Source organism: Aquarana catesbeiana, linkage group LG01, assembly GCF_042186555.1.
Source record: "Aquarana catesbeiana isolate 2022-GZ linkage group LG01, ASM4218655v1, whole genome shotgun sequence".
NCBI lineage: Eukaryota > Metazoa > Chordata > Amphibia > Anura > Ranidae > Aquarana > Aquarana catesbeiana.
In genome coordinates this window covers 21,128,707-21,141,901 of record NC_133324.1, presented here as the reverse complement: position 1 = coordinate 21,141,901, position 13,195 = coordinate 21,128,707, and the positions used below count along the sequence as shown (strand labels likewise).

The window sequence follows — 13,195 nt, the reverse complement described above, 5'->3', positions numbered from 1 at the left end:
CAAATCCCCCCCATCCTCCTCCCAGTTCAAATTCTCTCTCACCCCAAATCCCCCCAGCACACATCCCCCTCATCCACCTCCCAGTTCAAATCCTCTCTCTCCCCAAACCCCCCCCCCCAAAAAAAAATCATCCCTCCTAGCACAAATCCTCTACCGCTCAAATTTCACCTTCAAGCAAACCCCCCCACACTCCAACCCCCCCTCCCAGAACAAATCCCCCCATCCCCCCTCCTAGCACAAATACCCCCCAATCATCCCTACTAGCACAAAGTCATCCATCCTGCCCACCCCTTGTCCCGGCCCTGAGCTACTAGCCAGTCAGCAGGGGGAGCTCTAGTCACCTTTTCACATATTCAGCTATTTCAGCTTTCAGATCTGCTGTATTAATTGGTTTCAATCAAGACAGAATGAGCTGCAAAGAAGGTTTCTCTGCTCTGCTGTGTCTTTAGTATCTTTAGCTAATCTATGCCATGTATTGAATGTTTGTATGATATTAAAATCTATATATAGATATAGATCTATATATAGATATAGATATAAATATATATGTTTATATCTATATATAAAATAAAATGATGCTCCAGAATCCCTCTAGTTCTGCTAATGTGGCCATTTTTTAGGCATTTTTAGGCACATTTTAGTTTCATCTAAATCTGAGGTCAATAATCTCATGAGCCACTTTTTCTTCTGTGCAGGAATGTACCAATCCTTGCTGCAATGCCAAAGACTGCACCTTAAAGGAGGGGGCTCAGTGTGCACATGGGGAATGCTGCTACAACTGTAAGGTAAGGATTGGATACAGAGCATGGCCAATATAGTCTTGAAGGACCACCTTGCAGGAGATAATATGTGACAACTCTATCTGGTGGTTGTCAACTTATGAGGTATAGAGAGCCCCGGCTGCAGTTCCTGACAGCTCCAAAGGCCTGCACAAAAGATCACATATTTGGGAGAAGATTGTTAGAGGATACGGTCAGAGATTGTGGACATATAATGTGTAGTTGAAGACTAAATATATACACATATGTAATTGGGACTTGCCTTGGATAGTGGAAAAAGAGCCAACAAACCTCCAACTATTTTCTTTTATAGAAATACATAAAAACTGGCTGAAGGGCATATCTAGAGTTAGAACCATAAAATACAATACGATGAGCAAAGGTATAGCAAGGTCAGTGGTCTACGTGTTTCACAGAACCACCCGCCTCATCAGAATCTTTCAAGCCTCACGGTCATTTTGGGAATAATTACTACATATACTTGTCATACCAGTATCTGATATTTGGGCCACTTTACTTGCAAAATGTCACCTCTCTTGCACTTCAGGCCAAGCCATCAGGTTTGTGGCTATTTTGAGGGTCTCCTCAGGGGCCTGCAGGGGCTCGTTTTCCACTTCCTGCTTCTAAGACGATGCTCAACCCGGAGAGGCGTACCTTATCCATTATTAAAAGTAATCTTGAGGCTTGAAAGGTCCTGATGAAGCAGGTTGTTCTGCAAAGAAACACGTAGACTACTGACCTTATTATACCCTTGATTATGCTCATTGCATTTTATTGTATTTTATTGTTCTAATTCTAGATATGCCCTTCAGCTTTTTTTATGTATATCTATTGTTGGGGTTTTCATATACTATATGTTGTAGGCCGTTTTGTATATTCACTATTGGAGGCATGGTTAACGTTCCAATTACATATGTGTATATATTTTGTTTGTTATGTGGGGATAATGCACTCTTTAGTATGATTACATGATGATATCAATTTAACACTCAGCCTAATTGTTTGGAATCATTATGTGGTTGGGAACTATCGACACAATACAGAAGACATTCAGAGACTGGAGACATGCTACATAAGGGTTCTAGAGATCAGTTACATGCTCCCACTACTGGGTGCTAGGGTCAGTAAGGGGCAAAAGGGCTGAACGTTTGCCTTCAGGCCACAGTTTGGGCCCCAGGGAACTATATTCTTTCATTAAAGACATTATATGCTTAATTGCACGGCTGGGATAGCCCTATAAAAGTTTAATGCACTGAACAACATTACACATGACAATATAAATCCCACAATAAATTGGGTAATACAATGAATGCGGCCAAATGGTTGTCCTTGGTTGCTACCGGGTGTCACGTTAGCTGCTTCTTCCATCCACCATCCACTGACACCATCAATGGTCATCTGAATAGCTTACAGTTGCCTCAGGAAGCTCTGCTATATGGTATAACCTATGAGACCCTTACCCTAGGCCCACCCATGAGGTGTTTGCCCATTGTCTTAAAGTGTCTCAGCATGTCTCGTTATTTGTATGATTCTACAACATGGAACATTATTTACAAGAACTGTAAATCATCTTCTTCAGTTAAAGGCAGCTGGGACTCAGTGCCGAGAGAAGGCGGGTGGCTGTGACCTGCCCGAATTCTGCCGTGGGGACAACGCCTTCTGCCCCGCCAATGTCTACATGATGGATGGCTCTTCCTGTGCCTATGGAGAGGCGTACTGTATGAACGGCATGTGTCTGACCCACATGCAGCAGTGCGTTAACCTGTGGGGCTCAGGTATGTGAATACCCCATGTGAATTTCTCAGAGCTGTAGAACAGAGCAACTAATATTATACAATCAGAACTTACCAGACAAGTACTTACTACTATTTTTGTATTAAACATATACAATACAAGCCTTGTGGCACCGAGTAGTCAATTTTAATGAAAATAACCCCTTTCGTATAACGTTGTAAAAAATCATATTTGCTCCTCATCCAGCTGATGGGCCCTTGTGCTTTGTATGGTCCTTGGTGTAAGTAAAATTTTTTACCGGACCTTAAGTAACCGTCTTATTCTTGGGTGTGTTTCCAGGCGCCCGACCGGCCCCCGACATTTGCTTCATTGACGTGAACAAGGCTGGAGACCGATATGGAAACTGTGGGAAAGACACGCAGGGCGGCAACTTTGTAAAGTGCAAACCCCAGTAAGTTATGATTGAACGCTGATCTAACAGTCTGCCTATATTGGCTCTTCATTGCTGTCTTGAACGAAGGAACATTTTTTGCTATTCTTGCCAGGTGGTTCACACTCCCGCACCCATAAGTTCACACTACGTCTGTAAATGGCATGCGTTTCTGCACCCTCTGCCAAAACACACTGCTGTTTAGCTGACGTTTAATTCTCAATGGTCCCCCCCATGCATTGGAAAACGCAGCACGTTTTCCCATGTGCCGAAACGCGCTAAACCACATGGTGCTGAAGCACCATGCAGTTTCCATACGGCTGCAGTTTCAGAAAAGTATCAGGACAATTTCCCCACGTTTTCCACATGTACAGCAGCCCATTCAAATAAAGAGACTGCTCTGCCCGAACAAACGCACCCTGCAGCAAGCGCACAGATGAGAACCTAGACTCCAAGCTCATTTGAGGGCTGTCATAAATGTTTCCCTCAGTTTAGATCTCCTTCCATTTACAATACCTTATCTTTTAAGGTTGCAGGAGATCTTAAGTGAAACAAGGCAGACTAGCATCCCTTTAGATCAGCCTTTCTCAACCTTTTAAAGATGGAGAAACCCTTAAAATAACTTTCCAGTCTTAGGAACCCCTGCCAAAAATTAATATATCTACAACTTATGATACATTAGTGAAGATGGTCAGTGGGAAGAATGTTACACTTCTGGTAATTGGGAAGAATTCTCCCCTTACAGATAACTAAAAATATCAATGGTGTCAGTGGGAACTTATCTGAGAGGCAGAAATTGCTCATTGCACAAGGAACCCCTAGCAACCTCTGGAGGAACCCTTAGGCTTCCATGGAACCCTGGGTGGGAAACCCTCCTTTAGATGCACCTTGTTATTTTATCAAAGTCATCTAAGTCAAAGCACAGGTTGCTGGAAAAAATATCAGGGCCTTTCTATTACATGCATTTTGTATACTAGAATGTGGTACATTAATTAAGCTGGATAATATTAAGTTATATTGTTAATTAAGTTATTATAATATTATTGTAACTGTCCTTGACAGAGACGCCAAATGTGGCAAAATCCAGTGCCAAAGCAGCGCTGACAAACCCAAACAGGACAACACGGTCTCCATGGACACCACCATTAACATTGATGGGTACGAGGTGAAGTGTCGAGGTGCACATTCTTATTCAATGCAGGAAGACGAAGGAGACTCCTCCGATCCGGGACTTGTAATGACAGGAACCAAGTGTGGAGACGGCATGGTAAGCCTGGTGGTCCATGTCTGGACTGAACCAAATATGGGGGGTTGTCTGGATAGTCTTGTTGGACATATGGCAATCTAGGTAGCAGAGGCCAACAATGAGGGCTCACAATCATCTACAGTCAATATGGACCATGCATGAAGGTAGAATGGTCAGAACTGCATTTAGACAGTAATGGTTAAAAAATGGAAGCCTGTAAAATCTATAGGCATAGTGAACCAGATACATATTAAGGGCCCAAGGGATTGAATCCCTGTTCAAATAATTCTTTGAGTGAGACCGAATTTCTAGAGCTCCCCATGATACGTCAAGTCTCTAATCATAGCTACAGAGATACCACGATAATGGTATCACTTTCTTTATAGCTGGATTATCCAACTAGTCTTTTTACTGACTGCATCTTTGAAATAGAACTTCAGTTCTGCTGACATTCACCACTGGAGTTCCAAGAATTATAAGAACTTAGTATGTCAGTCAATTTGTCAGCTTGTGCTATCGTTTGGGTATGGTTGACCATTGAATACAAATGAAGACAGCATGATATTTTTTGGTATCAGTCGACCAAAGAAACAATACAACATTACCATTATGGACCATGGATGGAGATATGACCCTTCCATGGACCTTCATGGATTCACAGTACATATAGACAACCATTAACAGTCCATGGTGAGACTGCACCTTTATGTACTATGAACTTGGGGTGGCGATCCTAGCTGTATGAAATTAGAATAGCTTTAAAATGCACTTTTGAAGGTGTTCCACCACTCATCTAAAAGGTTTCCTTAGTTCAGATTCAGTTCAGACTGATAAAGCCACTAGGGCGAGTAGCAATATGTCCTTCAGCTTTATAGAACAAGTCTGGCTGAAAGTGACAAATTAATACTAGCTATACTATATGCTGAATAAATGAAAACTTTCATGAATCTAGAATGCCATGTCATTTCCAATTTGCTTTCTACCCCTAACACTTGAAATATATGCAAGAGACCGTGTTGAAACTCCCTCTTCTCTTCTGGTTTCAGGTGTGTCAAGATCGCCAGTGTAAGAATGCCTCCTTCATCGAACTGGAGAAGTGTTTGTCTCAATGTAACGGACATGGGGTGAGATATGCAGTAGTGCCATGCATTAAAGAGGTTGTGGGTTGACCAGGTGGGCTGTTGCTGTGGGCTGATGTCTGGATTTGACATTTTTATGGTAGATGGTGGGAGCTGAAGTTATTGTAAGTTGATGGTGGGATTTGAAGCAGTTGTGAGCGGATGGGGAAGCCTGAAAAGGGTTTTGTGGGCTGACAGTTGAGGCTGATTTTGCTTTTATGGGATGATATCGGAGCTGAAAGAGTTATTATGGGTTTTTGGTTGGAGTAGATCAGTTGAGAATAGTGGTAGCATGTTGGGGGCTGCTGGTAGGTGAACGTCTTGTGGGTTGACATTTGCAGCCAAAGTTATAGCTTTGAGATAAGATTGGGGATGGGATGGGGGCTACAAAATATGGTCAATGGCTGAAGCATAAGTTGTGAAGGATATTAGGTTGATGGTTGAAGCTAAAGTTGTGGAGGACATAAAGGTTGATTGGTGGAGCTAATGTTGTGGAGAACATTAGGTTTAAGGTTGTTATTGTGGGTTGACACTAGAGAATTTGTCATTGGGGGCAGAAATATAATTAAGAAAGTACAACCACCAGGTGTTACTGTTGGAGAACTGCTGCAGATATGACTCTTACCGGTCAAAATAGTGCTGGACACATAGCTGAGCCTTTTTGTTTTGTTGGAAAGCAGTAGGAACAGAGAAACACAGGAAATTACATCATACCCAAATAGTTCCACTAAAAAGAACAATAAATTATGCCCAGCATCAAATGTAACAATGCCACCTAGTGGCAATGCTGCTAATTACAGTATAATATATGACAATAGTTGTTGCATCTCTGTCTGTATAGGTAGGATGCTAACACCCCTAAACAACTACTTCTCATATAAGTTGTAGGTTGAGAGTGGAAGCTGAAGTTCTTGTGGGTCAACAGTTGCAGCTAATGTTGTTGCTTTGAAATGACACCGAGGGACTAAAAGTGATGTTGTGGGTCAATGTTTGGAGCTGAGGCTGTGGAGGGCATTGAGTTTAGGGTTGTTGCTGTGGGTTTGTACTGGAGGGGGAATTAGTTGTGGACACAGTGTAGCCCACTCAATAAATACAGCCATCAGGCGTTACACTTGGAAATGGCAGCTTCTTTTTGTGCCAACTTGGGCCAGTCCACCAAAAAGGTATACTTTAGTTAAAAGTGAGGCGGGTTGGGCTGAGCAAGCACCTGGTTATACTTTAATAAAGTGAAATATTGTTTCTTCTACTGTATTGGAGATGCTCACCCATAGGGAAGTGAAAATTGTTTTATCCTGTACAGAATGGAATTCACCAATGAGCCTTCACTGATGTGTATTCCGCACTAACCCTGTTTCTTCATTTTGTTTCAGGTGTGCAATAGTAACAAGCACTGCCACTGTCACGCTGGTTGGGCGCCTCCTTACTGTGACAAGTCTGGCCAAGGTGGCAGCGAGGACAGCGGACCCGTACCAGACGACTGTGAGTTTTACCTCCCTTGGTGTTTAATGTAGTCCATCTGTTATATTATACTCTGAGGCAGGGGTCTCCAAACATTTTTGAAACAAAGGGCCAGTTTACTGCCCTTCAGACTTTACGGGGGCTGGACAGTGGCCGGTGGAAGTAGTACACAATGCCATAGGCTTGGTGGTCAGTGGGAGTTAAAAAATTACATCATTGGAGTCAGAGGGAGGAATAATGCCACATCACTGGTGTCAGTGGGAGAATTAATTCCCCATCTCTGGTGTTAATGGGAGGCATAGTGCTCTCTTTGGTGTCAGTGGAGGAATAGCACCTCATCATTGGTGTCAGTGGGAGAATTAGTTCCCCATCTCTGACTGTCTCAATATTGTTTCCGGGTTTCAGGTGGACTGAAACCTGGACACATGATTCAAAACCCTAACTGTTTGGGTGAATCCCGAACAGGTGGAAACCCTAGAGGACAGTGTCAGTAGAGCAGAAATTGGTGTCAGAAGGGCAGTGGATGGTGTCAGAAAGGGCAGAGGTTGGTGTCAGTAGAGCAGAGATTGGTGTCAGTAATTTTTAATTTTGATTATTTTTACCATTTATTTTTTTATTTTATTTAGCAGTCTTGTTGGGGGACTTTGGTGAAATATCAGGGGTCTAAAACAGACCTTTGATGTCTCACTTTTGAGACAGAGAAAGGAGATTGAGGACACAGTCCTCAATTTCCAATTCTGCAGCCTCAGCTTTTCAGAGATAAAACAATAATTCTCCCGCTCTACAAGACTCTGGTCCGGCCGCACCTGGAGTATGCTGTCCAGTTCTGGGCACCAGTCCTCAGGAAGGATGTACTGGAAATGGAGCGAGTACAAAGAAGGGCAACAAAGCTAATAAAGGGTCTGGAGGATCTTAGTTATGAGGAAAGGTTGCGAGCACTGAACTTATTCTCTCTGGAGAAGAGACGCTTGAGAGGGGATATGATTTCAATTTACAAATACCATACTGGTGACCCCACAATCGGGATAAAACTTTTTTGCGGACGGGACTTTAACCAAACTCGTGGCCACTCATTAAAATTAGAAGAAAAGAGATTTAACCTTAAACTACGTAGAGGGTTCTTTACTGTAAAAGCGGCAAGGATGTGGAATTCCCTTCCACAGGCGGTGGTCTCAGCGGGGAGCATTGATAGTTTAAAAAAACTATTAGATAAGCACCTGAACGATCACAACATACAGGGATATATAATGTAATACTGACACATAATCACACACATAGGTTGGACTTGATGGACTTGTGTCTTTTTTCAACCTCACCTACTATGTAACTATGTAACTAAATGAATGAAGAGGAAGAGCTCTGCAGACTGAACCATAGTGAATACAGTTTACTATGCTTCAGTTATGAATGAACACAGTAAGTGATCAGTGTTCAACAACTCACTTTGTTTACTCAGAAAAGGAAGGAGTCGATAAATGACATATTTACTGGACCCTTTCCCCGGTCTCCAGCCTGAAGATTGCCTGCAGCAGGGGGAAACAGCAGATCCCCTGTATTTTCCTCTTGTGGCAGCTGAATGCGAGGGAGAGGAGGAGAAGCCGGGGATTTCTTCTGCCACGGCAGGAACATTTAGGGGATTGATTTCTAGTAAATGCTGCCCCCCATTCCTGTCCAGGTTCAGGGGGGGCGGCAAGGAAGGGAAGCAATCTACCCATCACCTGCCCGCAACCAACAGTGTAGGCATGGCCGCTTGTGCGCTCCACCAGAGGCGCATGTGACAAGATGACAACGCATGATCAGAATTGAGAGAGAGAGCGGCAGCGCGTTGTCACCCTATAACAGGAAGTGCCTTAACCAAGGACCTTCATAACAGGATCAACAGGGAAAGCTATAGGACAGAAAACAACATTTGAAATAATGGTTAAAGCTTTTATGAAATGTTAGTGATTGAGTTAGATCCACTTTCCAAAAACTAGTCGCTCCTTTAACCACTTGCCGACCGCCTAACGCAGATATACTGCGGCAGAATGGCACGGGCAGGCAGAATCACGTACCCGTACGTGATCTGCCTCCCGCGGGCGGGGGGTCCGATCGGACCCCCCCCGGTGCCAGCGGCGGTCGGCATTTCACTGGGAGCGTCGGGAGGCGAGGGGGAGACCATCCGATCGTGGCCCCCCTCGCGATCGCTCCCAGCCAATCGGAATCCTCCTCTGCCTGTGTGTAGTTTCACACAGGCAGAGGATGTGATGTCATCTCTCCTCGGCTTGGCAGTTTCCGTCCCAGCGCCGAGGAGAGAAGACATGTAAGTGCACACAACACACACACACACAGTAGAACATGCCAGGCATACTTTACACCCCCGACCCCCCCCCCCGATCGCCCCCTGAACCCCCCCAAATTACCCCCCCCCCCCCCCTGTCACAAACTGACACCAAGCAGTAAGTAATAAAGTTTTAACCCCTTGATCACCCCCTGTCACCAGTGTCACTAAGCGATCATTTTTCTGATCGCTGTATTAGTGTCGCTGGTGACGCTAGTTAGGGAGGTAAATATTTAGGTTCGTCGCCAGCGTTTTATAGCGACAGGGACCCCCATATACTATCTAATAAATGTTTTAACCCCTTGATGGCCCCCTAGTTAACCCTTTCACCACTGATCACCGTATAACCGTTACGGGTGACGCTGGTTAGTTCGTTTATTTTTTATAGTGTCAGGGCACCCGTCGTTTATTACCGAATAAAGGTTTAGCCCCCTGATCGCCCGGCGGTGATATGCGTCGCCCCAGGCAGCGTCAGATTAGCGCCAGTACCCTTAGTGGTATAGTATCTGTACGGATCAATATCTGATCCGATCAGATCTATACTAGCGTCCCCAGCAGTTTAGGGTTCCCAAAAACGCAGTGTTAGCGGGATCAGCCCAGATACCTGCTAGCACCTGCGTTTTGCCCCTCCGCCCGGCCCAGCCCAAGTGCAGTATCGATCGATCACTGTCACTTACAAAACACTAAACGCATAACTGCAGCGTTCGCAGAGTCAGGCCTGATCCCTGCGATCGCTAACAGTTTTCTTGGTAGCGTTTTGGTGAACTGGCAAGCACCAGCCCCAAGCAGCGTCAGGTTAGCGCCAGTACCGCTAACACCCACGCACGCACCGTACACCTCCCTTAGTGGTACAGTATCTGATCGGATCAATATCTGATCCGATCAGATCTATACTGGCGTCCACCGCAGTTTAGGGTTCCCAAACACGCAGTGTTAGCGGGATCAGCCCAGATACCTGCTAGCACCTGCGTTTTGTCCCTCCGCCCGGCCCAGCCCACCCAAGTGCAGTATCGATCGATCACTGTCACTTACAAAACACTAAATGCATAACTGCAGCGTTTGCAGAGTCAGGCCTGATCCCTGTGATCGCTAACAGTTTTTTTGTAGCGTTTTGGTGAACTGGCAAGCACCAGCGGCCTAGTACACCCCGGTCGTAGTCAAACCAGCGCTGCAGTAACACTTGGTGACGTGGCGAGTCCCATAAGTGCAGTTCAAGCTGGTGAGGTGGCAAGCACAAGTAGTGTCCCGCTGCCACCAAGAAGAAGACAAACACAGGCCCGTCGTGCCCATAGTGCCCTTCCTGCTGCATTCGCCAATCCTAATTGGGAACCCACCACTTCTGCAGCGCCCGTACTTCCCCCATTCACATCCCCAACCAAATGCAGTCGGCTGCATGAGAGGCATTTTCTTTATGTCCTCCCGAGTACCCCTACCCAACGAACCCCCCAAAAAAGATGTCGTGTCTGCAGCAAGCGCGGATATAGGCGTGACACCCGCTATTATTGTCCCTCCTGTCCTGACAATCCTGGTCTTTGCATTGGTGAATGTTTTGAACGCTACCATTCACTAGTTGAGTATTAGAGTAGGGTACAGCACTGCACAGACTAGGCACACTTTCACAGGGTCTCCCAAGATGCCATCGCATTTTGAGAGACCCGAACCTGGAACCGGTTACAGTTATAAAAGTTAGTTACAAAAAAAAGTGTAAAAAAAAAAAAAACACATACAAAAATATAAAATAAAAAAAAAATAGTTGTCGTTTTATTGTTCTCTCTCTCTCTATTCTCTCTCTATTGTTCTGCTCTTTTTTACTGTATTCTATTCTGCAATGTTTTATTGTTATTATGTTTTATCATGTTTGCTTTTCAGGTATACAATTTTTTATACTTTACCGTTTACTGTGCTTTATTGTTAACCATTTTTTTGTCTTCAGGTACACCATTCACGACTTTGAGTGGTTATACCAGAATGATGCCTGCAGGTTTAGGTATCATCTTGGTATCATTCTTTTCAGCCAGCAGTCGGCTTTCATGTAAAAGCAATCCTAGCAGCTAATTAGCCTCTAGACTGCTTTTACAAGCAGTGGGAGGGAATGCCCCCCCCCCCCAACGTCTTCCGTGTTTTTCTCTGGCTCTCCTGTCTCAACAGGGAACCTGAAAATGCAGCCGGTGATTCAGCCAGCTGACCATAGAGCTGATCAGAGACCAGAGTGGCTCCAATCATCTCTATGGCCTAAGAAACCGGAAGCTACGAGCATTTTATGACTTAGATTTCGCCGGATGTAAACAGCGCCATTGGGAAATTGGGAAAGCATTTTATCACACCGATCTTGGTGTGGTCAGATGCTTTGAGGGCAGAGGAGAGATCTAGGGTCTAATAGACCCAAATTTTTGCAAAAAAGAGTACCTGTCACTACCTATTGCTATGATAGGGGATATTTACATTCCCTGAGATAACAATAAAAATGATTTAAAAAAAAAAAAATGAAAGGAACAGTTTAAAAATAAGATAAAAAAATAATAATAATAAAGAAAAAAAAAATAGCACCCCTGTCCCCCCTGCTCTCGCTCTAAGGCGAACGCAAGCGTCGGTCTGGTGTCAAATGTAAACAGCAATTGCACCATGCATGTGAGGTATCACCGCGAACGTCAGATCGAGGGCAGTAATTTTAGCAGTAGACCTCCTCTGTAAATCTAAAGTGGTAACCTGTAAAGGCTTTTAAAGGTTTTTAAAAATGTATTTAGTTTGTCGCCACTGCACGTTTGTGCGCAATTGTAAAGCATGTCATGTTTGGTATCCATGTACTCGGCCTAAGATCATCTTTTTTATTTCATCAAACATTTGGGCAATATAGTGTGTTTTAGTGCATTCAAATTTAAAAAAGTGTGTTTTTTCCCCAAAAAATGCGTTTGAAAAATCGCTGCGCAAATACTGTGTGAAAAAAAAAATGAAACACCCACCATTTTAATCTGTAGGGCATTTGCTTTAAAAAAATATATAATGTTTGGGGGTTCAAAGTAATTTTCTTGCAAAAAAAAATTATTTTTTTATGTAATCAAAAAGTGTCAGAAAGGGCTTTGTCTTCAAGTGGTTAGAAGTGTGGGTGATGTGTGACATAAGCTTCTAAATGTTGTGCATAAAATGCCAGGACAGTTCAAAACCCCCCCAAATGACCCCATTTTGGAAAGTAGACACCCCAGGCTATTTGCTGAGAGGCATGCCGAGTCCATGGAATATTTTATATTGTGACACAAGTTGCGGGAAAGAGACAATTTTTTATTTTTTTTATTTTTTTTTGCGCAAAGTTGTCACTAAATGATATATTGCTCAAACATGCCATGGGAATATGTGAAATTACACCCCAAAATACATTCTGCTGCTTCTCCTGAGTACGGGGATACCACATGTGTGAGACTTTTTGGGAGCCTAGCCGCGTACGGGACCCCGAAAACCAAGCACCGCCTTCAGGCTTTCTAAGGCCGTAAATTTTTGATTTCACTCTTCACTGCCTATCACAGTTTCGGAGGCCATGGAATGCCCAGGTGGCACAAACCCCCCCAAATGACCCCATTTTGGAAAGTAGACATCCCAAGCTATTTGCTGAGAGGTATAGTGAGTATTTTGCAGACCTCACTTTTTGTCACAAAGTTTTGAAAATTGAAAAAAAAAAAATGTTTTTCTCGTCTTTCTTTATTTTCAAAAACAAATGAGAGCTGCAAAATACTCACCATGCCTCTCAGCAAATAGCTTGGGGTGTCTACTTTCCAAAATGGGGTCATTTGAGGGGGTTTTATGCCATCTGGGCATTTTATGGCCTTCAAAACTGTGATAGGTAGTGAGGAGTAAAATCAAAAATGTACGCCCTTAGAAATCCTGAAGGCGGTGATTGGTTTTCGGGGCCCCGTACGCGGCTAGGCTCCCAAAAAGTCCCACACATGTGGTATCCCCATACTCAGGAGAAGCAGCTAAATGTATTTTGGGGTGCAATTCCACATATGCCCATGGCCTGTGTGAGCAATATATCATTTAGTGACAACTTTTTGTAATTTTTTTTTTTTTTTGTCATTATTCAATCACTTGGGACAAAAAAAATAAATATTCAATGGGTTC

The 13,195-nt window shown here is 43.8% G+C and overlaps 1 protein-coding gene across 2 annotated transcripts in view; it reads left to right on the top strand.

Annotated features, from left to right (window-relative positions):
• The window catches only part of LOC141130659 (disintegrin and metalloproteinase domain-containing protein 33-like), a 142,630-nt gene that overhangs the window by 115,557 nt on the left and 13,878 nt on the right, over positions 1 to 13,195 (top strand). For both annotated transcript variants that reach the window (XM_073618154.1, XM_073618153.1), the window contains exons 13-18: positions 696 to 785; positions 2,359 to 2,554; positions 2,853 to 2,964; positions 4,006 to 4,210; positions 5,236 to 5,313; positions 6,678 to 6,786. In XM_073618154.1, coding sequence (XP_073474255.1) covers positions 696 to 785; positions 2,359 to 2,554; positions 2,853 to 2,964; positions 4,006 to 4,210; positions 5,236 to 5,313; positions 6,678 to 6,786 — 790 coding nt within the window. The remainder of the gene's footprint in view (positions 1 to 695; positions 786 to 2,358; positions 2,555 to 2,852; positions 2,965 to 4,005; positions 4,211 to 5,235; positions 5,314 to 6,677; positions 6,787 to 13,195) is intronic.